Source organism: Petaurus breviceps, unplaced genomic scaffold, assembly GCF_028583685.1.
Source record: "Petaurus breviceps papuanus isolate PSGF00001 unplaced genomic scaffold, PetGlider_PUasm1.0 90000, whole genome shotgun sequence".
NCBI classification, from domain to species: Eukaryota; Metazoa; Chordata; class Mammalia; order Diprotodontia; family Petauridae; genus Petaurus; species Petaurus breviceps.
The window spans coordinates 8,747-22,150 of record NW_027187159.1 but is presented as its reverse complement, the minus strand read 5'-3'; the positions used below and the strand labels follow the sequence as shown (position 1 = coordinate 22,150).

The 13,404-nt window shown below is 40.3% G+C and overlaps 1 protein-coding gene across 1 annotated transcript; it reads right to left on the bottom strand.

The window, feature by feature from the left end:
• Positions 1-4,617: 4,617 nt before the first annotated feature.
• Positions 4,618-11,973, bottom strand: LOC138176577 (vomeronasal type-2 receptor 116-like; the record flags this gene model as incomplete). Its single annotated transcript, XM_069107357.1, has 3 exons — positions 4,618-5,719; positions 10,568-10,691; positions 11,695-11,973. Coding segments are annotated over 3 exons (1,368 nt in total), but the record flags the coding sequence as incomplete, so codon positions are not given.
• Positions 11,974-13,404: the final 1,431 nt, after the last annotated feature.

The following is a 13,404-nucleotide window of genomic DNA, read 5'->3' as shown; positions in this document are numbered from 1 at the left end:
AAGCAAAAAAGGAAATTTGGTTCACAATGGCCTTACATCCAATACTACACGGAAGGTGGTAACGTCTTTATCTATGTCTTGCCAAATATTCTCCATTAGGCTTAGGTGGTGAACAATAATGGAATAGGAAATATTGGGAATATCTTAATGTATTCATGAAACATAAAGAAATATGAAAACATTTCATTATTTTAGAGCAATGGAAAGAAAACATATGGAGGAAGGAACAGTAAAGCAAAGAGACTTCAAACTGCAGAAAGAACATAAAAACGATGGAGATGCCAAAACAGAGCAACATACTGAAGGGGCCAAAATCTCCACCGTCCATGTCCCATCCGTCCTCTCCCCAAATGATAGCTTCAAACCCCTTGTGAGGCCTGTGGCTTACCAGTAGCATTCCAGTGAAATAGGGCAGGAATATCACTGAGAGGAATATGTGTTTGTGTGTGTGTGTGTGTTTTAAGACTAAATCTAATTTCTATAGTAAAGAGTTTTGTTGTTTATATTTGAGATTGCATTGCTAGATACTCAATTCTTGTGTTTCTGTGGTTGTTCACAAAAAGAGAGAGCTGAGACAAAGCTCCAGATCTCTCCATTGCCTCAAGATCAGTGAACGGAGAGACAAAGACAAAGATGCAAATGCAAACATAGGCATAGAGACAGGAAGAAAAAAGCGACAGAGAGAGACAGATAGACAAATAGAGAGACAGTGAGAGACAGAGACAGAGAGAGATAGAGACATGGATATAGAGAGATAGAGACAGAGAGAGAGAGAGAGAGACAGAGAGAGAGAGACAGAGAGAGAGAGACAGAGAGAGAGACAGAGAGACGGAGAGAGAGACAGAGAGAGAGAGAGAGAGAGAGACAGAGAGAGGGAAAAAGCGGGAATCCTTTCACTCTTTAGCTCTGAAAGAAGATCAGATGGATGGAAATTGACCATGAACATGACAAGTCAGAGAAGAGTCCCTCAGACAAGCAAATAAGGGCTCGCCTTCCTTCCTGCCTTTTCCACAGAGAACGCTGCAATCATTGGTCTGCTCAGAGGCACAGGCAGGCAGGTACTTACTTATAATTCCGACAGTCCTTGTCAGGTTTACTTCTAAAGAGTCCAGCTCCTATGTCACTTCTCACTTCTACAGAATACATGGGGAGGAAAGTCCCAATCATGAGATCCCCATTTCTGAAAAGGCTGGGGCTGATTTGGGGGAAGCAGGTTGGTTCCTCTGGCCGGTTCTCAGAGACTGGAAGCAGTGACAGGAGCAGGACAGAAAACAACAGAGAAATCTTTCTCTGAACAAGAAGAGACATATCCATGAACATTAGATAAAGCCTGAAGCCTCGCAGGAGCCAACAAACTTCCAGAATTCGATCAAACATTTGAGGTTTGTTCTGCTGAGAAAACTCCTGGAGTTGCAATGTTTTGTTCTAGGGAAGATGACCAAGTTGAGTCCTTTCTCCACACCAGAGGAAATACAGAGGGACATTCGTTGTGCCCATGTCAAGGACAAGGACAGTGAAGTAAGACCAAGTGGGTGGTTATAAGATTTCTCTGGCCCCTGCACTCCATTCTGTCTCTTAGTGACTATATGTTTAGTAACTGGCAATTGTGTCCGTAGGGACGTGTAGATCCAGGAGGAGCTCTGGGGACCATTTCTGCTCTAGGCATGCCCAGCTGTGTCTCTGCATCCAAGGCAAAAACATACGTGGAAAAACATGTTTTGGAATCTGTCCCTGTTATTAGCAGAGACCACTGGACAGGATCCCTCCTGGGGGAGGTTGTGTGTCCCTGCATGACCCAGGGGGCTGCAGTTATCCTGTACCTGGTAGATGTTTGCATCAGGTAGAGTTTGATGTGAATAGACAAGATGAAAGAAAGTTTCTGAGAGGGAAGTTGAGCTGAGAGTCTATAGGACACATGATTTTGAGAGGCAGTGACTTCTGATCCAGGATTCCTCTTATCCTTCCTTATTTTGGGTTGTCCTCAGAGTTGGGGTCATAGAACCTGAGAGAAGCAGTGAACAAAACTGAGGCCAAAAAAGAGTCCAACTGGTGCCTAAAGAGAATCACCATTTACACTTCCCAGTTTTACTGACCCGATTACCTGATATCTTGCCATACTGACAGGGTCTGGAAATGCGCATTTTCCCCCAAATTCTGTGTTCATGGAATTTATAACAAGAACAAACCTGAAAAATAAAGAGACATTTAAAGTAAAATGGCTTGCCTAAAGCCTTCTTGTTTGAAAGAAGTTCTGTCCACCAGCATTTAAGTAGTGCTTTAAAGTATATAAAGCCCTCTAGATATGTTATCTAATTTTATTCTCACAACAAACCTGTGAAGTAGGTGCATTGTTATCAGCATCTTACTGAGGAGCAAACAGGCAAGGAAGAGGTTTAGTGCATTGTATAGGATCACACTGTCAGTAGATATCTGAGAAAAGATTTGAACTCAAGTCTTCCTGATTCCAAATCTGACATTTTCCATTACATTACTATTATATCTACAGAAAAGAATATTCCATCTCCAAAAATGGCTGCTCTTTGAACCTCAATCATTTCTCGTCTTGTATTGGTGGCAGGGAAATTCACTGTTTAAAACTCACAGCAAAAGTCAGGGTAAAGCCATTGCTGATTTCTAGAGAAAGCAAATCTCTCTGAATAAAGAGGGTCTTGGACAGAGGTTCTATGACTCAGGGGACCTTGAAAGCTTGGAGGGAAATGTCCAGTGGAGTGGATATGGAACATGTCAGCCAAGTGGTCCAGCTGAAGAAGGCCTGTCCTCCCAGAATGTTGGAGTTGTAGGGAAAGGCTCAGGTCACTGCACCATCATCAGAGTTCTGCCAGATTCAATGAAACACAGACACAGATAGACACAGACACAGATATTGACACAGACACACAGACACATGCACAGAGGAGGATGGATTTTAATGGGAACAGCCCTAAAGCAGGGGGCCAAGCAGCTACTTTTTGAAAGTTTTACCGTTCAGTAGTGCCACACTCTTCATGAACCCATGCACAATGGCACACCAGGACCTTCCACACTCCAGCATCTTCCACAGCCTATCCAAATTCCTGTCTGTTCCTTCCATGACACTATCTATCCATCTCATCCTCTTCCATTCCCTTGGTTTCTGCCTTTGATATTTCCCAGCATCAGGGTCTTTTCCAATGAATCCTGTCTTCTCATTATGTGACCAAGGTATTTAAGCTTCAGCTTCGGACTGATTTGATCTTTGACATACAAAGGATCTCAAAAGTCTTGTCCAGCATCCCAATTCAAAAGTGTTGATTTTGGTATCCTCAGCTTTCCTTATAGTCCAACATCTGCAGCCATATGTTGCTATTGGAAAAACCATAGCTTTGGAAATAGGGATCTTTGTTGGCAAAATGTGATTCCTGTATTTTAGTATGCTGTTCAGCTTTGTCACAGCTTTCCTTCCAAGGAGCAATTGTCTTTTAAATTCTCTGCTGCAGTTATCTACATTGAGCTTTGAGCCCAAAGAAAGCCTTTTTCAACTACCCAAAAGACCACTCTACTGCTATTCACAGGGAAGCTGAGGCAGCCCAGTCTGAGAGTGGGAACCTGAAACAGTAAAAACCCATTAATGACCCTGAACCAAAAAAGCAATCTAGAAAGTGCTTTGAGATCCGCAGAAGAGTCAAGGGCAGGGATGAGAAAGCAAAACAAAAGAGTTCTTTATGTAGTCGTGATAGGAGAAGGGCATGTGCAGTAGGGCACAGACAAGAGACCAGGCTATGGTGCAGAGGAACCCAACAGATCTGTTCCCCCAAGATGACAAAGCTGGGCCTGAGCTTTCCTAGGTCCCTTTTATCATTCCCTGAAACCATGTGATAATTTTTGGGAGAAGGTGAAGAGTCTAGAGGAAATCTGTGCCAGATCCTAAGATTTCATAATCACCCCTTAGACCCTAGGCCTTGAGCCCACTGGGAGGCTGTGTCGTTTAGGGGAAAGGGTTGAAGTGTTGGGATATCTGGGCCCCACACAGCTGAGCTGTCACACATGAGAGTTAACAGGGTTCAGAGCAGCTACAGACACAGCCAGCTGGGTGGCCCACCACTGTCGATCACCAGGGCCCTCGTGCACCCACTGCCTGCACAGAACCAGGGACAGTGTCAATGCTGGCTACAGGACCCATATCCACCCTACTCTTTCAACTAAATATTCAAATTGCTGGTACAAAAAATGATTATGTTCCAGTAAAGGATTTTCAGTGAATGGAGCTCTCTTGAATGTCAGGACTTGCTGTTTGTCCTTTGTTCTTTTAAAGGAATATGATGGGGATATGATGCCGTGTCATGCAAGTGGACTGGGCGTAAGCGAGGGAAGAGGGTGCAAAATCTCCAGCCTCCCTTTTTCCTCCAGAGATATCTTCATCTAGTGGCTAGATACAGATTCAGATGACTGGAGATGGCCCTGCATGCAGTAGGATTTGAAGCTAAGGTCTTTTAAGTGTCTCATTTTGACTGAGGAAACATCCATTCAGTGATTAACATTTTTTTATTAGTCAAGAAGGCACATCAGTAAATGGCAAGATGTTTGCGAAAGGAGACAGATAATTAGAAATGTCATTGTCATTTCTTAATCCCCACTTTATGGTAAGCTGTGTTTCCACATTTTGAGAAAGGTCAGGAGGCTCATCCCAGAGAAAGTATGGCATGGAATTCTACAGTCCTAGATAGGAGGCAAGAGGTGGAAGATCCCAGGGCCTTGCCATATTGGCATTCTTATTCTTAAAATTTATTGTGATTCCTGTAAAAATTACCAGGCAATGAAGCAGAATGATTCCTTCCACTGTTGTCTACCTTATTCTTGATACTTTGCTGAGTGTTTCTGTCTGGCCTCAGCAGAATGATGTAACACTTGGGAATAAAGATGCAGCCCAGTAACCCAGCACCAGAGGCCAGGATGGAGAAGATTTCCACAGTAACCATGGCCTTACCCTTGGTGCTCTGGTATGTGGGGAGGAAGGAGACCCAGACACTGCAGAACACCAGCATGCTGAATGAGATGAACTTGGCTTCATTGAAGGTATCAGGAAGGTTCCTGGCCAGGAAAGCCACCGTGAAGCTGCACAATGACAGGAAGCCCATGTAGCCCAGGACAGAGTAGAAGGCAATGTCAGAGCCCTCATTGCATTGAATGATGATGTGACCTGGTTCAGAGTGTGGGTCCATGTCTTGGAAGGGGGGAGAAGTTCCCAGCCAGATGCCACAGAGAATCACTTGACTCCCAGAGCAGATGATGACGACAGAGTTGGCCACTCTGGATTGTACCCACATTCTACCTCTACTCCGTGGTGTTGTGAGCCTGAAAGCCAAGACTACCATGGTAGTTTTGGCCAAAATGGAAGATACGGCTACAGTGAACACAATCCCAAATGTCGTTTGTCTGAGGAGGCAGGTGATTGATGTTGGACGGCCAATGAAGAGCAAGGTGCAGAGGAAACAGGAGTTGAGGGAGATGAGGAGAGTGTAGCTGAGAGATCGGTTGTTGGCTTTCACTATGGGGGTGTCTTGAAACTTCACAAATACCCAGAGAACCAGCGATGTCATTAGAGAGAAAGAAAGAGCCACACAGATTAGAGCTATCCCCAAAGGTTCTGAAAAATCTAGGAAGGTCACAACTTTGGGGAGGCATTGATTTCTTTCCTTGTTGGGATACCCTTCTTCTGGGCACTTCACACAATGCTTCATATCTACAAGGGACAAACAAGCTGTTAGGATGGTAGATTAAACAAATTGTCCCCATCCCCATCTCCATAAACTATGTACAATTGTTCAGGCAGTATTTTTTTTTCCTTTTTTTTTTCTGAGAATCAATTGCGGTTAAGTAACTTGCTCAAGGTTACATAGCCAGTTATTTCTGGGTGTGGTGCTAAGTGTCTGAGCCCGGATTTGATCCCCAGGTCATCCTGACACTGGGGCCGGTGCTCTTACTCCTTGAGCCACCTGGCTGCCCCTTCGGCAGTATTTTTTTTAAGCATTACAGGGCATAATATTTCTTTGTATGCTGGAAGATGGTCATTGCCCAATGACCAATCCAGGTTCACTCTATGATAATTGTTTTTAAAGTTGATATTTTTCAGTATTCAGTTTTTCTAACCTAATGTAAACTTTTCCCATGAGACTAATTTCAACAGAATAAACACAGAAATTGGAGTCCTTTCATACTGCTCCATTCATCTTCTCTAAATCCATTATATTGTAGCAACAACTCTAGATTGATATGGTCTGAGAAGTTTGCTAGATATTAAGCAACAAACCAACAAACAATTAATTGCCTACTGTGGGCTAGGTGCTTGAGTTGCAAACATGAAAAATGAAGCAATAGCCCCCCATAAGGGATTTACTTTACATTGCACAATCAAATAAAGCTAGTGGTACAACTTTTCTTTTTTAAAATTAGTCCTTATGGTAATATTCAGCAAATTTATAAACTTCTATATTTTGTAGGTAAGTGGCATGGTCAAAGGAGTAAATAGTCAATTCATCCACCCTTACTAAATAAAGTGATAATGTGCTATGCCCTGCTTCCTTCATGCAATGATGACACACCTCAATGGTTCATTAGGCATAATCAGTGAGTGGACACATCCCTATTTGTGACAGATAATCGGATCGAGATAGTTAAGGGGCTTGACCTCATTATCAAAAGCCTGTACAATTCTGGGAAGGTAGTTTGCATAATAAATACTAGTTCTTGGTATTGTAGGGAGAAGATGCTATTTGAGACAAACATCAGAGAAGTGATGGATTGGTTGGGCAAGAGCACAGTGCTCAGCCTTAGCCTTGGTCAAAGAATACTTCTTCTTCTTGGGCCCCAGGGAACATTGTTAATTGTTAAAGAACATTTTTTTCTGGTATGCTTCCATCACCTCCATAATGACTAAGCCCATTGAGTATGCATTTGGAGAAAAGGACAAAACAGATGCCAGAAGGAAACGAGATTCTAGGCTGTCCAAAGAGCACAGGAAAAAAAAAACTCTACAGTGTTCATAAGGATAGATCTTTAGAGCTCTAGCATGTGTGTATTTATGCATACATGCATGTGATTATATATGCATTATGTATCCAGTGGTATTAAACTCAAAAAGAAACCTATCACTGTAGTATATATGTTGATGTAGAAAGCCACAAATTCACAGTTTGACACTGAGGACATATACAAAATTCTTATATAAGGAATAAATTCAATAGAAATATTTTCTTGTTCATTCATTTCCCTCAGTATTCTATACAGGAGGCTATGCCTTATTTTATGAATGAATGCTCTCTCTTTTAAAATTAATTAGTTTATTTTTAGTTTTCAACATACAGTTACACAAGCTTTTTTCATGTCCATCAGTTTTTGAATTTTAGATTTTCTCCGCCCCACTCTTCTATCCCCCAAGACAGCATGCAATCTGATACAGACTCTACATATACATTTATATTAAGCATGCTTTCACATTAGGCATGTTGTGAAGAAGAATTAGAAGCAATGGGACGAATGACAAGAAAGTAATAAGAGAGAGATAGCAAATAATATAGCAGAATAGTATTCCATTACATTCATATAAAACAATTTGTTCAGTCATTCCCCAATTGATGGGCATCCCCTCAATTTCTAAATCTTTGCCACCACAAAAAGAGCTGCTATAAATATTGTTGTACATGTGGGCCCTTTTCCCATTTTTATGATCTCTTTGGAATACATCCCTAGAAGTGATATTACAGGGTCAAAGGTATATACATTTTCATAGCTCTTTGGGCATAGTTTCAAATTGATCTACAAAATGGTTGAATCAGTTCACAACACCCCAAACAATGCATTAGTGCTCCAAATTTCTCCCATTTTCTCCAACATTTGTCATTTTTTTGTTTTTCTCTATTAGCCAATCTGGCAGGTGTGATGTGGTATCTAAGAGTTGCTTTGATTTGCATTTCTCTAATCAGTACTGATTTAGAGCATTTTTTCTTGTGCCTCTAGATAGCTTCAATTTATTTATCTGAGACTCTTCATATTCTTTTATCATTTATCACTTGGGGAATGACTTCTATTCTTATAAATTGGACTCAGTTCTCTATATATTTTAGAAATGAGGTCTTTATCAAAAACACTGGGTGAAAAAATTCTTTCCCACTTTTCGGCTTCCTTACGTAATCTTGCTTTCATTGGTTTTGTTTGTGAAAAACCTTTTCAATTTAATGTAATCAAAATGATAAATTTTCTATTTCATAATATTCTCTATCTCTTGTTTGATCATAAATTCCTCCATTCTCCATAATTCTGACAGGCAAACTATTCCTTACTGTCCCAGTTTGCTTATAGTATCAGCCTTTTTATCTGAATTGTATGCCCATTTTGACTTTGTTTTGGGATATAGTGTAAGATATTGATCTATGCCCAGTTTCTGCCATGTTATTTTCCAGGTTTTTGGCAGTTTTCTTCAATTAGTTAGTTCTTATCCCAGAAGCTGGAGTTTTGGGGTTTATCACATAGTAGATTACTATAGGCATTGATGACTGCATCTTGTGTATCTAATTTATTCCACTGATCAATCACTCTCTTTCTTCAACACCACCAAGTAGTTTTATGACTGCTGCTTTATAATACCATTTAATGTCTGTTATGGCTAGGTCACCTTCCCTAGCATTTCTTTTCATTAATTCCCTGAGTATTCTGGACCTTTTGTTCTTCCCGATGAATTTTGTTATTATTTTTTCTATCGCTATATTTTTTTTGGTTGTTCAATTGATATGGCGCTGAATAAGCTAACTAATTTAGATAAAATTTTCATTTTTCTTATATTAGTTCCACCTATCTATGAGCACCTGACGGTTTTTCAATAATTTAGACCTGACTTTATTTGTGTTCTTTCTATTTTTACATTTTTTTAAGATTCTCTAGAATTTTTCAAAAAAATAGTCAATCCCTATCTTCTTCATGGAGACTTTTTTAGTCCAACGAGATGTTTTATCTTTCTTTTCTGAATTTACCTTAACCTCTTCTGTATATATTACCTATTTCCCAGAGATTTGAACATTGTGTCCCTCTTATAATATGCCTTCCTTGAATACAGGTACTGAATTTACCTTTTTACATCTCCAGTTTTTAGTACAATGCCTGTAACATAGTAATCTTTGAATGAATATTTCTTATCTCACTGATGAACATGTCTGCTATGGCGTCTGTCCTTCCCTCCAAAGCTTCTGAAACTCGACCATATCACTGTCATATTATTTGGGTGATGTAGAGAGGTGTTTCAACACAACAAAAATTGATTGGCCAAGGCCTAATGCAAACTAGGTGCCAGATCTAGAGGGCTTCTTTCCAAGAATAACTAATCTCCTTTTGATCACATCCATGTCCTCAAAAGCATCTGATTCAGGACCCAATTACACATATGTAAATGAGGAATATGTATCTCTTCCACTCAAAAGCCCTTATTGTATCCATGCATCTGTGGTGACAGCTCTATTCCTTCCATTTTGTCCTGTGTCACTACCACCCTCTCATGTCCCTTAATACTAACAGCAAGGTAGAATGTCTTCTTACTTGTGACAGCTAAAATGTAGAGAAGAAATTAGAATTGCTTTTTAGCTCTACCAGAGAATTACTCAGTTTCCTTACCTCAGGCTTCTCACTTACTTAAGAAATCATTCCCCTTCAATTCACTAAACTTCCCCAGGTGGTTTATTCTCCACCCACTGTAGAGGACACTTCCAACCCTAAAATTCTCTGATTCTATAATCCTGTGACCACCTTTGTAGATATAATACTGTGAGGTCATTTATGAGTCGAGGCAAAGAATGATTCTAACATGTTTTCTTTCAATTATTTTTCATATTGTTTCAAGCTTTAAATGTTTTTTCTTATTATTGAAGTGTGACTCTTACATACTTTGTACATATAATAGGATGTTACACTAGTGGGGTTCATAATAAATGACCCAAATAACCCACTTTACACTGATTCTGAAAAGAAGGGCAAGGTCTCCTGCGACAGAGTTTCTAGAGGGAATATGGAGGCACTTAATTAGTGATATACTCCATTCGAGATGAGTTATCAGTATATTACTTTAAAAAATGACAAGAGATAGAGATGGCAGAACATACAGGATAGACCGGGGGTACCCAATTGATTTCCTCTAAACCTTCATGAGTCTGAATTATTTTTGTGAATACTGCACCTGAGATGTCGATAAACTCAACTCGGCACCCCCAGCCATATTTTGCAGAGTACATACTCCTCCACAACCCCACTATCTATTTACCTTGAAATTGTGACAAGACCATGCAAACATGTTCTAGAAAGACATAGGGTAGAGATAGTTACCTTTTTATTTTGTAGGTTTCATTGTGAATAATAAAATGATATTGGACACCATGCCCTAACCATCATTCAAATCACTTGTCCTTATCTCAGAAATTTTCCTTATCTTAGCATATTCCTGTGTATCCTGTTGCCCAGGCAGTAACAGAGCTGTTATGTGACCCTAGTGAAAAATTCCAGTTTATTCTGTCCAATGAGTGTAGAAGGAAAACTACGTGTAGACACTTACTCATGTGGTTGGAGATCTCCCCCTCTGGGCACAGAGAACAGTTAAAGCAGCAGATGGGCTCTCCTTCCAGTGGGATTTGCCTGAATCCAGGGACACAGCTCTCACGGCATGTGGCATGGGGAACCTAGTGAGAGGAGAGTAAAGTGCATCAGGGCTCTGGAAATTAACAGGACAGAAGATGGTGTGTCATTATTAGAGTAGGAATGACATCGATTTGCGGCACAGAACGAATCGAAAGCTTCTTCTGTATGAGAAATAAGAGAATTACTCAGAAATCAATGGAATGCGTCTAGAAGGAGCACTGGCCTGGGCTGGAAACAGAGATCTGGACACGAGCCCAATTTCTGCCACTTGTTGTGGAAAACTGGTGGAACCTTTTAGACTACATGGACTTCAATCATTTGCAAAAGGAGGAATTTGAACGAGATGCTCTCTCAGGGTCCTTATTCAGCTAGTATTTTGAAATGCTCAGTGTCAACTCTGTCTTTTTAATGGTTATGATATTAGTTACTGAAGGAAATCAGATTGACTTTAAATATATTTAATCAGTTTGCATGTAGCATGGAGGACAGACATAACTCAAAGGTGAGACTGACTTCATTTTTCATTTTACTGGAAAAGAAGACTTCCACAGTCCTATACAGGAACAGCTTATTGGGCTCAGAAATGCAATAGCATTTGGAAACTGGATGTCCTTCCTTGGTTCCATACTCTTTGGATGATTGAAGTTAACATTTCCACTGAATTAAGATGAATGTTTGTGTGTCATACTGCACAAAATTCCAGGGAGTTGACAAAAATACTGGCTTTGGTATCAGAGCAATTCGAGTGAGTCATTACCTCGGTATGTCTCAGTTTCTTTTTTATGTCAAATGATATTTCTGAGGAAGATGGACTTCAAAGTATGATTCAGCTCTGTCTCCAATTTTGCCAATGACCCCAAATTTAAAATCACCTGATGGTTTGTTTATTTGCCTTTTACACCCAGAAGTTTACTGCTATGGGAAAAGAAATCAGAGTCCAGGGAAGATTTCCTACTCATACAATGGGATGTAAAATGAGCTATGCAGGAGTAAAATTTGTTCTTTTGATTAGATGATTGGGTTGATATTACAATTGTTTCTGACCTCATACACTGTCCAGCCCCACTTTATGGCGTCCTCATTTATGGTCAAATCTCGGCCAGGCTCAGCCATGGGTATAAACTTTCCAACGTTCACCAGAACATCAACGTCCATGTCAGGTACATAGTTCAAGATGTTATATTGAGCCTCAGGGTTTCTATTCTCATCCATAAAAACCTGGTCACCAGCACTGTTGTTAAACTGGATAGTCTTTAGAAATGAGTGGAGCTGTAAGAGAAGAGAAATCCTGGTTACTTCCTGGTGCCTGAGGACAGTAAAACCCTAGAAGGAAGACCTGTGAGTTGTTTAGAACTCACTGATAGTCAACAAGATTTTAGTAAGTGCACATTACTTTCTTTTTGCTTTTTGAGAAGAAATGAAGATGCAAAGGAATACAAAATCAGGATCTAATATTCCAATTGGAAAGAAAAAATTCAAATGAATCAAAACATATGTAGTTCCTACAAACTTTGTCCAGCTGCCATGTTTACTGTCAGGTTCCTCAAGAAGACAACATCTTCTCCTCAAGCTTCCAGGCATGTTGCTGAAGGCTTCTTCATTTCTCTCTCCATTGTCATCACTTTAAACTTCTGTTGCATCCTACTATGCTCTCCCAAAGGTTAATCACCACTGATTAGTGCCCCATTTCATGTAACCTGCTGATACAATATCAGTTAATGTTACTCATTTCAAAATTATAACAGGAATAGATGCCGCAAAGCATTTCCCGGAAATAGATGTGGTGTAACAATTTGCCATCTGTCAATCCTTAGAAAAGTGGGTCAATTCTTAATGCATTTGTTCCCTATTCACACTGACCCTACTGTGTCCTGCTGCCTTGGAAACTCTTCCTCCTCTCCACTTGATATATATTGCTCTGACAACTGTAAGCAACTTAACACCACTGTTGCCTCTGGATAGGGTTGGTCAGTGTACTGCCTTGTTGCCCCAAACACCACTCGTCCAACTTCTCACAACCAAAGGGTCCAGTCTTTACTGATTTTCTGGACTAAGGCACCAGGTCTTCTGACTGCACCCTTCCCACACTGGCCTTCCCATGGTGCTGCCGTATATTAGCAAATCTGGTCCCTTCCCTTAGTATATACCTTTTCTTTGGACCTATCAAATCAACTGTCATTTCTCTCAGATCCAGGCAGGTAATATTGCCACTGTTGGAGCAAATGCCTTCTACCTGTTAATTTCTATGATATTTTTGCAGGCATTGTTCACCTTCAGGTCTCTAAACTCAATCTGTTCCAGCTGATTTTCAAGTTATGTTTTATTTGGGGAATTTCTTGGAATGAAAGATTTTCTGATTAGATTCCCTAGTTGGTTTCCAGAATGTGAAAGGGGATAGTCTCATTTCATTCTGCCCTTCTTGGACCAGTTTTAGTCCATGCATTCAGTCTGAGGCAGTGTGATGTAGTGGATGTTGCTTGCTATCAAATCAGTAAGCCCAGAGCTGATGTATTGTCTCAAACTCTAACTAGCTCTGCCACCCTTGGCAACCTTTAATGCCCTATTTAGCCTCAGTTACCTCATCTATAACATCAAGGTGACAATAGCAACTAACTCTTATAATAGTGCTTTCCATGTCTTGACCTGCTACACAAATTCTTACCATTATACTTATTATGAATCATCAAGTTTAGAAAAGGAATAGCAAGCAAGAGATTGTTCAGGTAAGGACAACCTTGATTGTGAGACCTAGTA